The sequence below is a fragment of the Hyla sarda genome, chromosome 1, assembly GCF_029499605.1.
Source record: "Hyla sarda isolate aHylSar1 chromosome 1, aHylSar1.hap1, whole genome shotgun sequence".
Lineage (NCBI taxonomy): Eukaryota > Metazoa > Chordata > Amphibia > Anura > Hylidae > Hyla > Hyla sarda.
Window position 1 is genome coordinate 100,566,332 of NC_079189.1, and position 17,996 is coordinate 100,584,327.

General features: G+C 41.5%; 1 protein-coding gene across 2 annotated transcripts in view; it reads right to left on the minus strand.

Moving 5' to 3' along the window:
• The window catches only part of MSR1 (macrophage scavenger receptor 1), a 54,088-nt gene extending 40,470 nt beyond the window's left edge, over positions 1-13,618 (minus strand). The window contains exons 1-3 of one of the 2 annotated variants that reach the window (XM_056558719.1): positions 13,550-13,618; positions 12,411-12,527; positions 1,453-1,560 (exon numbers count right to left, since the gene is read on the minus strand). In XM_056558719.1, coding sequence (XP_056414694.1) covers positions 1,453-1,560; positions 12,411-12,519 — 217 coding nt within the window. In that variant the 5' untranslated portion in view covers positions 12,520-12,527; positions 13,550-13,618. Of the gene's footprint in view, positions 1-1,452; positions 1,561-2,985; positions 3,037-12,410; positions 12,528-13,549 lie in introns of those variants that run through there. The other variant, XM_056558727.1, reaches the window with a different exon arrangement.
• Between the last annotated feature and the right edge of the window lie 4,378 nt (positions 13,619-17,996).

A 17,996-nucleotide genomic window follows, 5' to 3' on the forward strand; every position in this document is an offset into this window, starting at 1 on the left:
TACTATATTGGGGCAATGTGGCAATCTAAACTACTATATGAGTGCAGTGTGGGGGGTCTTCACGACTATATAGGGCACGGGCAGTGTGAAGGTGCCTAACAATCATATGGGGACAGAGTGGGGCCTAAATATTATATGTGGGCACAGAGGTGACCTAATACTATATGGGGGCATAGGGGAGCCATGCTATTATATGGGGGTACAGAGGGCACCTAACTATTATATGGGCAAACAAAAGAGACCTGATAATCAATGCCGAATGAACAGCATTTCTATTATATGGGGCATAAAGGAGCCTAACTACTATATGAGGCACAAAGGGACCTAACTACCATATGGAGGCACAGAGGAACCCAATTACAATGTGTGGCAGTGTAATACAGATGGGGAGTTTGTATAGAGGTGGGGATTGTGAAATTAAGAGCCTAAAATATTGTGTTCAATATGAGTTGTGGTCAGAAGATGTCTTCATAATGGCCTGGGTTTGATGGAGAAGAAAAGGATGAGTGGACGGGAAAAGTGAGGGATAAGAAAAGACTTAAAGGGGTACTCCGCCCCTAGATATCTTATCCCCTATCCAAAGGATAGGGAATAAGATGTCTGATCATGAGGGTCCCACCGCTGGGGACCCCCGCAATCTCCCTGCTGCATCCGGCATGCAGCACCGGAGAAACAGAGGCTCGTGATGTCATGGCCACACACCCACAATGCCAGTCTCACATAGACTTGCATTGTGGGGGCACGGCTGTAACATCACAAGTGGGGCATGACTGTAACGCCACTAGCCTCTGCCCCGCAACGCCAGTCATCTGGCACGGAGCAAAGTTTGCTCCATGCACCAGATGCCTGGGGTTTCTGCAGCCGAGACCCCTGCGATCAGACATCTTATCTCCTATCCTTTGAATAGAGGATAAGATGTCTAGGGGTGGAGTACCCCTTTAACTTAACTGAGTCACGGAAAGTAACTTCACTGTAATTTCTTATAAAGTCTGCAGATTCTGTATAGGACTGTTTGGCTGTATATTGGGCTGTATATAGTGGATTTATATAATTCCTGTATAGTATTATCCGGTCACTATGGGAAGTAAGGTAAAGGACTCCAGGCTGTGGTATACCACCTTATATCTGGTGTATTGGTAAATCAATGGTTAGTACTGGGGACTGTACGAGTTTGTATGTTCTAACCATGCTAGCATGGATTTGCTTTCAAGTTTAAATCTTTAAAAATCTTCAGAAAACACTGCACTTGAAAGAAGTAAAATGATGATAAGAAATTCTCAGTGTTAGAACTTCAGACTTGGGTTGGGGGCAAGTGATCACATATTTACATACAGTACATGTCATTTTCAAGAACAATTAATCGCCTTTATACACTTATACTGCTAGGTCTTAAAATAGTTTCAGCAACACTTAAATTGTATTAAATGTTATAGGTTTTATATTTTACAATACCTTGTAGTTTAATAGTGAAGACAAGGTGACCCAGGACAATAATATACAGTATTACAATGGCTGCAATTGCAATGGTCAGTTTTTTTTCAATAATTTTCATGTTGTTACCTAAAAAAATAATGATGAATTTTTAAAATTTTCTACATATTTATATAAAATACTTTAAAACAAGTCCATTTCATGACAAAGTTTTCTCAGGACAATCTCTTTCCCTGTAATATGTCTCGTATTTCAAGCTCCATTCTATGTGACAGAACAGAGAGCTTCTGTAGTGAGAATGGATTCACCAGCATGGCTTTAGCTATGTGACCGTGTATATTATTGTGTGCATCATACTACTTATTTTTTCTTTGCATTAGTTACTCCACTTACATAACAAAAAAAAAACTTTTCAGGGGTGAAGATTGTTCAGTTTGAAAAGCGCTGCACGCTGCAATACCCTCTCATCTTTGAAGGGCATGCTGTTTTTTCCTGTTGCTGTTAGTATACACTTCATTTTCCATGCCCACCACAAAAACATGCATAAAAAAATAACGTCCCCATTCCTAAGATAACTGGTCAGACTTCGACATCCAAAATTAGGCATTTTCTTAAAGGGGAACTCCAGTAGGACCCCCCACAATATGTCCAGTGCGTCAGCTCTCCTCATATAGCCCCTCCATGCATCTCTATGGGAGAGCAGGAGATACACAAGAACAGCACTTGTGTATCTCCGTCTCTCCCTAAGACAGTGCATAGAGGGGGGTGTCGACCTCTGCCGCTCTATGCATGGGGAGAACATTGGGGTACTGTGCAGGAGATTGCGGGGCATCCGACCACTGGACCCCTGCGATCTCCTGCACGGCACCCCAATGTTCTGAATATTTGTTTTTAGAACACCAGCTCTCCCTGTGACACTTTTGCCCTGTCCTTAGGATAAGGGTTAAGAAATTAAGTACCAAGTTCCCCTTTAGCGTGTAATTTAAAGGGCTGTTAAAATACTGTTCAAACACATTTTTAAACGATAAAAAACTGGGGATGTGCAGCTCACAATTAACTAGCCGAGGTAAGAGGGCTGTACACCTACACCTGGTGTTGTGATAAGGGAAACAAAAACTAAAAAAGTAGCCAACCCCTCTAGGCTAGCATCAGTTGCCTGATACAGTGATGTAATGGTAAAAATTATGACTGGATCGTGCTTCAATTATAATATGAAAGTGCAAATTTATTACACAATATAAATTACATATAAAATATAAACAATAACTCCTCGAAACACAAGGGCCCTTGTGCCGAGGAAAATTAAAATATAAAACTTATAAAACTTATACACACACCAATAGCTAGCATTGAGAATTTTTTGAGAATTTTTTAACAATGCAATAGTACTTTAAATCCGGCCTCCGATATTTCAAATGGGTTAAATGTCCCTTAAAAGGTATGGATTCCAATTATACGTAAGGTTAAGTCCCATATAGGATAGATTCCAAATTTTAAACGTAGAATAGGTAAATTATAGTTACCAGTCTGCAATACATCCAAATAGAAAGTCACCTTGAGTTGAAAATGTGGAGTCCGCACGGTTAGGTGGTACCATGCAGACGCGGCGGTCTGCCTGCCACAGACCAGCTGTAATAATAACCGCTTGCTGATGTTTCGCTGCAGATGGTAACCACACGATGAAGCAGGTGCGAACTTCTAGGTAACTCGATGGTGGGTGACGTCACAGGCGCTTGGGCAATGCTGCCTGGAAGATGATTCCGGGAATGGTGTACTGCTTAGCAGAACTGGATCGGAGTTCGCCTTTGAATAGTCAGGTAGCGGTGATGTATAATATTCTTATACCTAGACGCGTTTCTGGGCTCACATGTGCTTTAAACACGGCCCTTTCCTCAGTAGGCTTGCATTTTTAAAAGATAACTAATAACATTCTTTCTAAAGCTGAAATGTCACAGTGTATATTAGGAAAGGTGAGAACAACCAGTGGTCATTTATCTCAGTGTTTTTTTTTTGTTTGTTTGTTTTTTACAATAATGTACTGAATCATTTATGTATATGAGCATCAACACAATGTGGGAGATGTCGTCTTTGTAATGCATGATTTATCACCTTCTTTGTGAACTTGGTGTGTCCAATGCTGTTCCTGATGATTGGCTTAACTCATTTAAGGACTCAGCCCTTTTTCACCTTAAAGGGGTACTCTGCCCCTAGACATCTTTGGATAGGGGACAAGAAGTCAGATTGCCGGGGTCCCGCCGCTGGGGACCCCCGCAATATAGCAAGCAGCACCCACCTGTAACTGCTTCCGGAAGCACTGGAGGTTCTCTGGCTAATTCCTCCCGACCACGGGGACGGAAGATCATGATGTCATGACTCTGCCCCCGTGTGACATCATGCCCCACCTCCTCAATGCAAGTCTATGGGAGGGGGCGTGACGGGAGGTTGGGAGGTTTTTTGAACAGTGGGCTGTAAAAGTGAAAAATTAGATTTTTAACACTAAAATGATGGTGTTACTCCAAATTTTTCATTTTCACATCGTGTAATAGGAGAAAATGGACCCCAAAATTTGAAGCCCAATTTCTCCCAATTAAGAAAATGCCCCATATGTTGATGTTAAGTCCTCTGCTGGCGCACTACAGGTCTCAGAAAAGAAGGAGTGCCGTTGGTTTTTCGAGACAGAATTTTGCTGAAATTGAAGTCGGGGGCCATGTGCATTTGCAAACCTCCCATGATGCCAGAACAGCAGAAACCCCCACAGAAGATTTGTAGCCCCATTTCTCCAGATAAGGACATACATAGGGTATGTCCTTATTCTGGAGAAATGGGGCTACAAATCTTCTGGAGCTTTTTTTCTCTTTCTACTTGTGAAATAAACAAATTTTTGGTTAATACCATCATTTTAGTGTTAAAAATTAAATTTTTCACTTTCACAGCCCACTGTTCAATAAACCTGTGTGGTTTAAGTACTCACTGTAGCCCTTGTTACGTTCATGGAGAGGTCTAGCTTCCAAAATGGTGTCACATGTGGGGGGTTTCTGCTGTTCTGGCAATGGCGGTAAACCCCTATGCGGGTGCAAAACAGGGCTTAGGAGTGAGATAGCACCAATGAGAGAAATCATAGAGGTCTCTTTGCATTTGAGGCCTATGGAATATCAGTAGCTGACGGTTACATACATTCAGAGGAAGATACAACAATGAAACACCCACATGTGACACCATTACAGAAAGTACCCACCCTGAGGAATGGGTATAGGGGTACAGAGGACATTTTGAACGCACGGGTGTTTCCAAATTTTTTTTTCCAGGAATGGATGAAGGGCAGCTTTTGAAAATTGCAATTTTCACCCTACGCTCTGCTTCATCTGTCTAGGAACAACTGAGATGTGACTCCGAATTGTCGCCTGGAAATATGACAGAGCTCATAAGGGAGAACTCTTCACATTTGAGGCTGATGTTTTTTACGGACCTAATAGTTACATACATTCAGAGGAAAATACAAGAAAGGAACACCCACATGTGTGCCTATTACAAACAGTATACCCCCTAGGGAAGGTGTATAGAGGTGAAGTGGAGATTTGGAACAGATGGGTGTTCCCTTAATGTATTTTCCAGGAATGGAAGAAGTGTACTGTGGGGGAGGGATGAAAATTTTAATACTGATATGCCAATTCCCAGAATGATGACCCAGAGTGTAGCCGAAAGTAAAAATGATGCCCGCCCCAAACCCTATGCTCTGTATCATCATTCTGGAAATGTGATGTGTGTGGCTGTCCCTAACCTGTTACCTCAAATGTGCACTCCGCTCAGGTGGGGAGACAGCGCTGCGCATTTGAGGCAACTGCAAACTCCCAATGCTGTTGACTCTGTGTCTCATGACACATTTTTTTTGGGGGGGAAAGAAATCAGGGGAATTGGGAAAGAGGTTTTTGGTTGTTGTTTTTGGGGGGATGTTTGGTTTTAAAATTTGGAAGACAATGTACTCTGGACTGGTACTTTGGAGTCGAATTCTGGGAAATTAAAATCAGGGAAAAGGATTAAAAATATTGTGCCATATAGAAACATAGAATGTGTCGGCAGATAAGAACCATTTGGCCCATCTAGTCTGCCCAATAATCTGAATACTGTGAATAGTCCCTGGCCCTATCTTATATGAAGGATAGCCTTATGTTTATCCCATGCATGTTTAATCTCCTTCACTGTATTTGCAGCGACCACTTCTGCAGGAAGGCTATTCCATGCATCCACTACTCTCTCAGTAAAGTAATACTTCCTGATATTACTTATATACCTTTTCCCCTCTAATTTAAAACTATGTCCTCTTGTGGTAGTTTTTCTTCTTTTAAATATGCTCTCCTACTTTACCGTGTTGATTCCCTTTATGTATTTAAAAGTCTCTATCATATCCCCTCTGTCTCTTCTTTCTTCCAAGCTATACATGTTAAGGTCCTTTAACCTTTCCTGGTAAGTTTTATCCTGCAATCCATGCACTAGTTTAGTAGCTCTTCTTTGAACTCTCTCTAGAGTATCTATATCCTTCTGGAGATACGGCCTCCAGTACTGCACACAATACTCCAAATTAGGTCTCAACAGTGTTCTGTACAGCGGCATGAGCACTTCTCTCTTTCTACTGCTTATACCTCTCCCTATACATCCAAGCATGCTGCTAGCATTTCCTGCTGCTCTATTACATTGTCTTCATACCTTTAAGTCTTCTGAAATAATTACTCCTAAATCCCTCTCCTCAGATACTGAGGCCAGGGCTGTGTCAAATAATCTATATTCTGCCTGAGGGTTTTTATGCCCCAGGTGCATTATCTTGCACTTATCCACATTAAATTTCAGTTGCCAAAGTTCTGACCATTCTTGTAGTTTGCCTAAATTCTTTTCCATTTGGCGTATCCCTCCAGGAACATCAACCCTGTTACATATCTTTGTGTCATCAGCAAAAAGACATACCTTACCATCGAGACCTTCTGTAATATCACTAATAAAGATATTAATCAATATTGGTCCCAGTACAGATCCCTGAGGTACCCCACTGGTGACAAGACCGTGCCTGTAGTTTATTGATAAGTCTTCTATGTGGGACAGTGTCAAAAGCCTTACTAAAATCTAGATATGCGATGTCTACTGCCCCTCCGCCATTTATTATTTTAGTCACCCAGTCAAAAAAAATCAATAAGATTTGTTTGACATGATCTCCCTGAAGTAAACCCATGTTGTTTTTCATCTTGCAATCCATGGGATTTTAGATGTTCCACAATCCTATCCTTTAGTAGGATTTCCATTAATTTCCCCACTATTGATGTCAGACTTACTGGCCTATAATTGCTTGATTCCTCCCTACTAACTTTCTTGTGAATGGGCACAACATTTGCTAGTTTCCAATCTTCCGGGACGGCTCCTTTTACCATTGATTGGTTAAATAAATCTGTTAACGGTTTTGCTAGCTCAACACTAAACTCTTTTAATAATTTTGGGTGTGTCCCATCAGGCCCCTGAGATTTATTTGTCTTCACTTTAGAAAGCAAACGTAGAACCTCTTCCTCTGTAAAAACACATGCATCAAACGATTCCTTAGTTTTCCTCTCTAATGGAGGTCCTTTTCCTCCTTTTTCTTCTGTAAAAACTGAACAGAGGTATTCATTAAGGCAGTCGGCTAGCCCCTTATTCTCTTCTACATACCTTCCTTCCTTTGTTTTTAATTTAGTTATTCCTTGTTTTAATTTCCTTTTTTCATTTATATATCTGAAGAATGTCTTATCCCCTTTTTTCACAGACTGAGCTAGTTTTTCTTCTGCCTGCGCTTTAGAAGTTCTTATAACTTGCTTGGCCTCTTTCTGCCTAGTCTTGTAGATTTCCCTATCTTCATTACTCTGGGTTGTTTTATAATTACTAAATGCTAGTTTTTTGTTTTTTATGATTTTGCCCACTTCTGCTGAGTACCACAGTGGTCTCTTCCTTTTTCTGCTTTTACTGACATGTCTAGTGCAATTTTCTGTTGCCTTCAATAAAGCGTCTTTTAAGTAGTCCCATTTCTCCTGAACTCCATGTTATTTGTTCCAGTCTGATAGGGACTCATTTATGACTAATCTCATTTTTAAAAAGTCTGTTTTTCTAAAATCTAAAACTTTTGTTTTAGTGTGGTGTGACTCCTTCACTGTTCTCATATTAAACCACACTGATTGGTGATCACTAGATCCCAAGCTTTTGCCAACAATAACATCCTATACCAAATCCCCATTTGTGAACACTAAATCCAAAATGGTCTCCTTCCGTGTTGGCTCCTCAACACTTGTTGTAGAAATAATCCCAGTAGGGAATTTAGAATATCTGTACTCCTGGCAGAACTAGCCATTTTGGTTTTCCAGTTTATATCCGGAAGATTGAAGTCTCCCATAATGATAACTTCTCCTTTCATTGTCATTTTAGATATTTCTTCAACTAGTAGATCATCTACTTCTTTAACTTGGCCAGGTGATCTGTATTTCACACCTACACGAGTTACTGCATGATTACCAAACTGCAACATAACCCAAAGTGACTCTGTGGTTGCCTCACTAACTTGTATTAGGTTAGATTTTATGCTATCTTTCACATATAGGGCCACTCCTCCTCCTTTCTTGTCTTCTCTGTCTCTTCTGTATAAAGAATACTCTGGTATGGATATGTCCCAGTCATTCCTTTCATTAAACCATGTCTCAGTAACAGCCACTAAATCAACATTCTCAGATGCCATTATTGACCCAAGTTCATTGATTTTATTACCTAGACTGTGGGCATTTGTAGACAGGACTCTGAGCTTGTCATTTCTTAACCTCTGGGCTACTGACATGTTCTGGCATTGTTTCGGGGGGCAATTGGACTCATGGATTTTCACTCTTTTGCCCCCCCCCCTTCCTAGTTTAAATGCTCCTTAGCAAATTCTTGGAATTGTTCATTGAGTACATTTGTTCCTTTGAGAGAAAGATGCAAACCATCTTTTTTCTACAGTTCCTTGCTATTCCAAGTAGAGCTATCATGAGACACAAAGCCAAATCCTTGCTCTTGACACCATTTACTAAGCCATAAGTTGAACTCTTTAATGTGCCTCTGCCTATCATGCTGAACGTTATGCACAGGCAGAACTTCAGAAAATGAAACAGTGGATGCAAAATCCTGTACATCATTACCAAGTGTGATAAAAGATTCCTTCCCCTCTGAAACTTCATTGCAAGCCAGGTCATTTGTCCCTAGATGGACAAGAACATCAACTTCCCCTTCCTGCTTTGCTTGCTTAACAATATTAAGAATACATCTTCTATCTCTTTTAGCAGTATCTCCTGGTAGACATCTCACAAAACCATTTTCCTTAAGTGTGATACTCCCTGAAGCAGTTTTTAATGATGAAAGACTCAACAATAGTGACCTCCCGCCCAGGGACATAGGCCTCCCAAAATTTGGCCCCAAAGTAATTGATGATCGGCCTGATTTTATACAGGCGGTCATACGCGGGATCATTTGGGGGGACATGCTGCATTATCAGCATAATGCAAACATTTTCGAATGGCCTCAAACCGGGGAGGTGTCATGGCCATACCATAGAGCGGGGTCTGGTAGAGGATGTCCCCACTCCAGTATTACCTGACAATGTTTTTTTTTTTTAACTAGAGCCATATGCAGCACGAGGCCACAAAAGGTCCTCATTTCGGCCTCATTGAAGGCGTACCATCCATTGAGTCTAGCTAAAAAAGAGCCCGGGTTTGCAGCGACAAACTATTGGGTGTACAGGTTTGTCTGATCAACCATCAGATTGACAAAGTCGTCACTGACAAAAAAACATTTCAGTGAACTCGACGATGTCAATCTTGATTCCTGAGTCACCAACAAACTCAGGAATCACAGGCTCGTGGGCTGCTGGCTGAGTCCAGACAAGTTCGCCGGTACACGGCACCAGTGAACTTGGCTGGGGGGCTTGACTAATATGAGAGCCAGGGGGACTCATACTAGCATGGGGAACAGGGTCAGGAGCAAAGGAGGCTTGCGGCCTCGCTTGGCGGCGTCTCTGCCGCCTTGGTGGCTCATCATCAGAACTAGAAGATGAGGAGGACAAGGAAATAAGGAAGGTGGGGTCTTTCCCATCCTCTGAGGCGCTTTCAGATTCGGATTCAAGTAAGGCATATGCCTCCTCCACTGAAAACGCCCTGCGGGCAATTTCCCTACTCTAATGGGGGTGAAGTGTATATATGTGGGGGAAAAAAAACTTTATTTGTGCATGTGTTGCGTGTGGAGACTACTGCCCTAACCTAACTAACTTACCTGCCCTAAGACCAAAAATATAAAAATATAACATAAAACTAAACTAAAAAAAAAGAAAAAGAAACTTTAAAAAATTATAGTGCCGAAAAAAAAGTGTTTACCTAATCAGTGGTGTGCGCACTGATTAGCAATTGGTGGCGGCAGGGAGTGCAGAAGTCAGTGGGGGGTCTGGCCCCTCAACCCAGAACAGTGGCTGGTGGCACATACAGACCCCCACACAAAAAAAATGAAAAATTAAATAATAAAACGCTTAACCCCCAAAAAATGCACCCGCCTGAACCCAAGAAAAAATACGCTGATCAGTGATAAACCACTGACAGCGGTGGAGCAGGCCGCACACAGAGGTATGATCCGTCCACACAGCACAGGCCTGCTACTGGTGGCAGGGACCACCTATAGGTGCAAAAAATAAAATAAAAAAGTTGCTATAACCAGATAAAGTGCCTGCACCACACAAAAAAATGCTGATCTACGGGACTGATCAGCGGCAGGTGGGCTTTAGCTAATGGTGGCAGACCACTCTTTTATAGTTAAGAGGGCCTGGCCACACATTTAGCAAAGCAAAAAAAATAAAAAAGGTCTGCGCCCCAAATAAAAAAATGCTGGGGTCACGCAGCTAAAAGTGCTGTGGACCTGCGGACACTTACAGTTGGTACGCTAAAAAAAAAAAAATAATAATAATTTTACCCCTTTTTTTTAACTGAGACTGGGGAGATGGCAGTACGGGGCTCTGTCCTGCACATCAGATCTCTATGAAATGGTGGGCAGAACGGAGCAGCGTGCTCCTGATCCCACCTCCCCCCTCCCTATACTGCAGTGATTGGTACAGCCACCCAATCAATGCTGTACTGGGGGATGGCAACAGTGCCGCCCCCCAGTACTGTACGGATGATGATTGGTGGTGTATTTTACATCCCCAATCATCATCATTATCTGGGTCATCGGGTCACACGTGACCCAGATGACCCAGAACCGCCTCAGACCGCCGGTTAGTATTTACCAGCGCTCTGTGGCGATCACCGATATGGGAGGACCTCAGGACCCCCTGGGCACTATGCCGGGATGCCTGCTGAACGATATCAGCAGGCATCCCGGACCGGTCCCTGCCCGGGAGCGGCAGGGGGCGGAAGAACGCAGGACGTACCCATATGCCCTGAGTCCTTAAGGACTCGGAAACGGGGTGTATGGATACACCGTGCATCCTTAAGGGGTTAAACAGACCATTTTTAAGTTGTCCTATTTAAATCAAAGGTTACAGGCCAAAAAAAGTTGCAATCCTCATGATAAATATGATGTGCTTGGCAATCTTGTGGATATGCTGTTGGTACTTTTTTTTTATTTTTATTTTTTTATTTTTTTTGTCAGCTGATAAGGAGCACATATTGTATGCAATTGGTTTGGTAAATGTGCCAAGAACATTGTGCAGGAACATGTGCCAACACTGCTAAAAAAGAACTCAAAGGGCCCAGTAAATCTGGGACAATACAGCTATTTTATATGCAAAAAAAAAAAAATCATTCTTTCACTCCTTATGTCTCACTTTTTTAGTGTGTTTATTGCACAGAAACACATTAAAGCACTTGGATAAAAGCTAAAATTTTCTGAGGAATTGACAAGAAATTCCTTGTCAGAAATTCACTTGACATTTTCCTTGAAATCTTTACTAAATCCTCATCAAAATTTCTTATCAAATCTTTATCAAAATGCAATGATATAATTCTAGATGGAATCCTTGTCAAGAATTTATATCCTTACAAGGGGGTACTCCGGTGGAAAACACACACATATATATATATATATATATATATATATATATATATATATATTTTTTTTTTTTTTTTTTTTAAATCAACTGGTGCCAAAAAGCTGAACAGATTTGTAAATTACTTCTATTAAAAAATCTTAATTCTTCCAGTACTTATCAGCTGCTGTATACTAGAGAGGAAATTCTTTTATTTTTGGATTTCTTTTCTGTCCACTGTGCTCTCTGCTGACACGTCTGTCCTTTTTAGGAACTGTCCAGAGCAACATATGTTTGCTATGGAGATTTTTCCCTGCTGTGGACAGTTCATGACATGGACAGAGATGTCAGCAGAGAGCACTGTGGACAGACAGCAATAGAGAAAGAATTTCCTCTGTAGTATACAGCTGCTAATAAGTACTGGAAGGATTAACATTTTTTAATAGAAGTAAATTACAAATCTGTTTAACTTTCTGGCACCAGTTGATTTAAAAAAAAAAATAATAATAAAGTTTTCCACCAGAGTACCCCTTTAACAAATGGTTGCAGATTTCCCATTAAAATCAATGGGGCTTGGATTCCATGTATATTTCATGATGATTGTGAAGCCGGATATACATAGAAATCTGTGCGGCATAAACCTCAAATTACTTAATCTGAGCACACCCTCACAAGAAATGACTTGCTTTGCATAAAATGCTCAGAAAAGGACAAAAAAAAAGTTCTGTGAAACAAAAAGACTAATTTTGCTTCTCTGAACCTCAAAATATACTGTGTGAACATAGCCTAATCTCTTCTAATTGTATAGCACCAAATAGATGAAAGAGCCCTAAACTAAAGTGTACCTGTAATTTGCTAAATCTTTTTATATTAACAATAATCATAATAACAATAATCATAAAAGTACAAAACACAACAATATAACAAAAGAAATGCTTACAACATGGGTTCAAGGATTTAATTGACTGATCATCCCATTCTTTATTCTCTAGCTGGTCAAGACATGTAATTTCTTCCTCATTCCCTGATGATTTTTTCCACTTTGCCATTTAACAATCTGAGAAATGAAATAAAAAATAACAAAACAGGAAAAAAAATGAACACAATTCTAAAATCTTGAGTGATGAACAGTGAGGTTCATAAGATTGTACATGTTCTAAGATACATTTCAGTAAACTAAAGCTAAGCTTTAGAGCACACCAAAACATATATTAATGGATAGATAGGATTGATTGATTGATAGATGGACATACAGATAGATAGATAGATAGATAGATAGATAGATAGATAGACGGATATACAGATAGATAGATAGACAGATAGATAGATAGACAGATATACAGATAGATAAATATATAGATAGGCAGATATACAGATAGATAGATAGATAGATAGATAGATAGATAGATAGATAGATAGACGGATATACAGATAGATAGACAGACAGATAGATAGATAGATAGACGGATAGATAGATAGATAGACGGATATACAGATAGATAGATAGATAGATAGATACAACTCAATAAATGTAGCAGCACATTCAAGGCTGAAGGTGTGGTAACAGAAGCAGGGGTGCAGGCTAATGATTATGGCTTAGTCTAGTAATGCTCCCAAAGTAGACACAAAAATGAAAGTCTACTGCAGCCCTTTAAAAGTTTAAAAAGTGATTTATTCCATCCAATCCGCAAAAGGCAAATTTCTCTGGAGAAAGCTGAAATATTACCTTGTGCACATTAGATGGAATAAATCCCCTTTTTCAACTTTATTAAGTGTACTGCTGAGGGCTTCCATTTTTATAGATAGATATTGGATAGATAGATATAGATAGATATTGGATAGATAGATGATGGATAGATATAGATAGACAGATAGATATGAGATAGATAGATAGATAGAAAGATTGATATGAGATAGATAGATAGATAGATAGATATGAGATAGATAGATATGATATGATATAGATAGATAGATATGCTATATATAGATAGATATGAGATAGATAGATAGATAGATAGATAGAATAAATACAGATACTAGATAGATAAATAAATAGATAGAAAGATACTGATATCTCACCGTTCTGTGAAGAAATATTGTAAATAAACTGAAGTATGAAGGAACTGAAGTAAATGTTTTCTTCTGGCTTCCTTTTCCAAACAGGAAATGGACATGATTCTACATTTGACACATATGTAACTGATATTATGCAATATTGGGAAATCAGTCTTATTCTGCATGACCAACGTTTTTGTGTATTTCCTATATAAACACATTCTAGTACACTGGAAGCATCCTGCATGGTTCTTTATATATTGTGTAAACACTGGCTGCTGGTAACACCCATCTAGTAATGCATTGTACCTCCTTTAGCCTTCAGGGCCACAGCATCTTGTGATATATATTTTGTGTAATAGATTTTATTAGGTGGCAAAATCGTTCTACAGGATTATTGCCCCATACACACAGCATAGCCTTTCAGTTGCCATATAAGTGCTAACATTCTCTGAACAACCTGTTTTACCTCATGCCAGAGATCTGGAATCTATAAGATTAAGATCTGGGGTGGTAGAGGGCAGTAAGGCTTGGTCCATGTTTTCTGGAATCAGTCTAGGCTCCCCTGAGAGATTCATTTAGTCAGTCAAAGCTCTTAGGTAAGCCGTATTATCCAAACATCCATCAACGAGCATCACAGTATCCAGATTGTTCCTGCATTACCCAAAACCATTCATCTCTAACAGGTAAAGTTCTTCTATCTGTCCTGCTTCTGCCAAATCCTGACCCTCCCATCAACATGGTGCAACAGATATCTGGATTGTTCTCACTGGGCAATGTTTTCACTTCTCAGTAGTCTAATTTTTGAGCTCTTATTCCCAATAGAGTCTTGGCTTTCTGTTTAATTGTATCAGGAATTATTGGACACAGTGTAAAGTCACACACTATTATACACGTGTTCCATCACCAAGGACCAGAGAGTCCTCTTGTACCATTAGAGCTGACTGACTGCACATATTTTATAAAGTAAGGGTACGTTCACATGCACAGGATCTGCTGCATATTTTTACTGCATATTTTGTGCAGCTGATTTTGCTACCTATTAAAGGGGTACTCCGGTGCTTAGACATCTTATCCCCTATCCAAAGGATAGGAGATAAGATGTCTGATCGTGGGGGTCCCGCCACTGGGGACCCCCGCAATATAGCATGCGGCACCCACCTGTTTCTGCTCCGGAAGCGCTGGAGGGTCTGGGTCCCGACCATGGGAACGGAAGATCGTGCCGTCACGACTCCGCCGCCGTGTGCCATCACGCCCTGCCCCCTCAATGCAAGTCTATGGGAGGGGGCGTGACGGTCGCCACGCCCCCTCTCATAGACTTGCATTGAGGGGGCAGGGCATCACGTGACACGAGGCAGAGTCGTGACATCACGAACTTCCGTTCCTGTGGTCGGGACCCAGACCCTCCAGCACTTCCGGAGCAGAAACAGGTGGGTGCCGCATGCTATATTGCGGGGTCCCCAGTGGTGGGACGCCCGCAATCAGACATCTTATCCCCTATCCTTTGGGATACGAAAAGTTACAAAATTTATTTTTTTCTTCTATTTTGTCGCACAGTGAATTTCTTTTTCGTTTTGCCATGAATTGTTTGGTAAAATGACTAATATCCCTGCAAAGTAGAATTGGTGGCGCAAAACATAAGCCATAATAGGGAATTTAAGGTGCAAAATTGAAAGGGTTATGATTTTTAGTAAGGGTGTATTCACACCACGTTTTTGCTATACAGTTCCCATATACGTTTTCTATGTGAAAACCGTATAGAACCGTATGCATTGACTCTCCATTGAAAACCGTATGCCAAAAGTTGCATCAGGTTGTGTCCGTTTTGCATTCTGCAAGGTTTTGTCAGTTTTTTTCCCGTACCCAATACCGTAGCCTATGGCTGCATTCACACCTCGTTTTCAGCCTACGGTTGCCATATCCAGCTGGGGGAGGAGAAAACTGGGCGCTTCCGTACCCCAGCCGGATTGCAGCTGATATCCATTTACTTTAATGAGCCAACCGGAGTCAAAACGGTGACTCTGGTCGGCTAATTTTTGACCAGTATCCAGTTTCCTGACTGGACCTAAAACCGTAGTTTACTACGGTTTTAGGTCCGGTCACAAAACCGGATACGGGTCAAAAATGAACCGACCTGAGTCACCGTTTGACTCCGGTCGGCTCATTAAAATAAATGGATTTCAGCGCTGGTCAGGCTGTGGTACGGGAGTGCCCGGTTTTCCCCTCCCCCAGCCGGATCTGGCAACCGTACAGTGAAAACGAGGTGTGAATGTAGCCTAACACGGTTTTGGTCCGGGTGAAAAACTGTATTAAACGTATACGTTTTTTTTAAACATGGGAGTCAATGGGAACCGTACAGAACTGTGTGTGCTTACTGTTCCATCCAGTTTTCACCATATGGGTGTATTCACACTAAGCAAATCAAGAGGAATTCACGCCGGAAAATTGGTGCGGAAAAATAATTTTCTATTTGTGCGGAATTTGCGCGGAATTCATGTGGAATTGCATGCGGAAATGGGTGAGAAAGAAGTGAAGGGCTTTTCAGCCATTTCCACTCAAATTCTGTGCAAATTCCGTGCGAAAACGATGTCGGGCGGAATTTTTTTTACCATTGACTTCTACTGATTTCTGCTAGCGGATTCCGCTTGAAGAATGAACATGTTCTTTCTTCAAGCGGAAAGGAATTCAGCGTTATTTTCTGTCTTCCTATCTCGACCCCATATCCTGTCCTCCTATCTCAACCTCATATCCTGTCCTCATATCCTGTCCTCATATAACGTCCTCACATCCCGACCTCATATTCCGACCTCATATCCCATCCTCACATCTCGACCTCGATGGGACTGATTTGTGATGAAGATATTGTAAGCTGAAAATAGAAGGGGACATGGTTTTGTGGGACTGGGCGTGATTTGCAAGTCAGACCGATGTACAAAAAGGATAAATAATAAAAGGGGTGGGGCTTAAACTGTGGGTGTGTCTTTGTGAGATGGGGTGTGGCTTGCAAGCCAGATTGACACATTCACCAGGAAATGCAGAGCAGAGCTTGTGGAGTAAGGTACTGGAAGTCCCATATACTTGCATGGGACTTGAAACAAAAACCCATCTTTTATATAAGGGTGTATGTAAGGGTTAATTAGACTATCATATCTTTTTATTTGACATATAAGTAACGTGTACCAGGTATTATTGAGATATCTCCAGCCGTACGGAATTTACGTGGAAACATACATTTCCCATTGATTTGCATGGGACTTTAAACAAAAACCCAGACCCTGACAAATGGGGGTAGTTAAGGGTTAAATTAACTATCCTATATTTTAAGTGGACATATAAGTAACATGTGACCAAGTATTATCGAAATATCTCCAGCCGTTTGGAAGTTAGTCAGTAACATATATTTCCCATAGACTTGTATGGGACTTTAAACAAAAACCCCGACCCTGGCAAATGGGGGAGTAAGGGTTAAATTACCTATCCTATGTTTGTTGTTGACATATAAGTAACATGTGTGCAAAGTTTCATGTTAATATCTTTAGCGGTTTGGACGTGATGCTGGAACATGCACACATACATACATACATAAATTGAGTTTTATATATATAGACTAGCTGAGTACCCTGTTTTGAAGGAAAATCAACAGACAAAGCTTTTGACTTCATATACCGTCCTCATATCTCGTCCTCATATCCCGACCCCATATCTCGTCCTCTTATCCCAACCTCCTATCCCAACCTCCTATCCCATCCTCCTATTTCGCTATTTCGACTTCCTATCCCGTCCTCCTATCCCCTCCTCCTATCTCGACCTCCTATGCCGACTTCCTATCCCATCCTCCTATCCCATCCTCATATCCCGTCCTCATATCCCGTCCTCCTATCTCGACCTCCTATCCCGACCTCCTATCCCGACCTCCTATCCTGTCCTCCTATCCCGACCTCCTATCCCGACCTCCTATCCCGACCCCCTATCCTGTCCTCCTATCCATCCTCCTATCACGTGTTCCTATTCTGTCCTCCTATCCCTTCCTCCTATCGTGACCTCCTTTCTCGACCTCCTATCTCGACCTCCTATCCCGACCTCCTATCCCGAACTCTTATCCCGTCCTCCTATCCCGTCCTCCTATCTCGACCTCCTATCTTGACCTCCTATTATGACCTCTTATCCTGTCCTCGTATCCCGTCCTCATATCAAGTCCTCCTATCCCGACCTCCTATCTCGACCTCCAATCCCAACCTCCTATCCTGACCTCCTTTCCCGTCCTACTTTCCCGTCCTCATATCGCAACCTCCTATCCCAACCTCCCATCCCGACCTCCTATCCCATCCTCCTATTCCGACTTCCTATCCCGTCCTCCCATCTTGACCTCCTATCCCGACTTCCTATCCCGTCCTCCTATCATGACCTCCTATCTCGACCTCCTATCCCGACCTCCTATCCTGTACTCCTATCCCGTCCTCCTATCCCGACC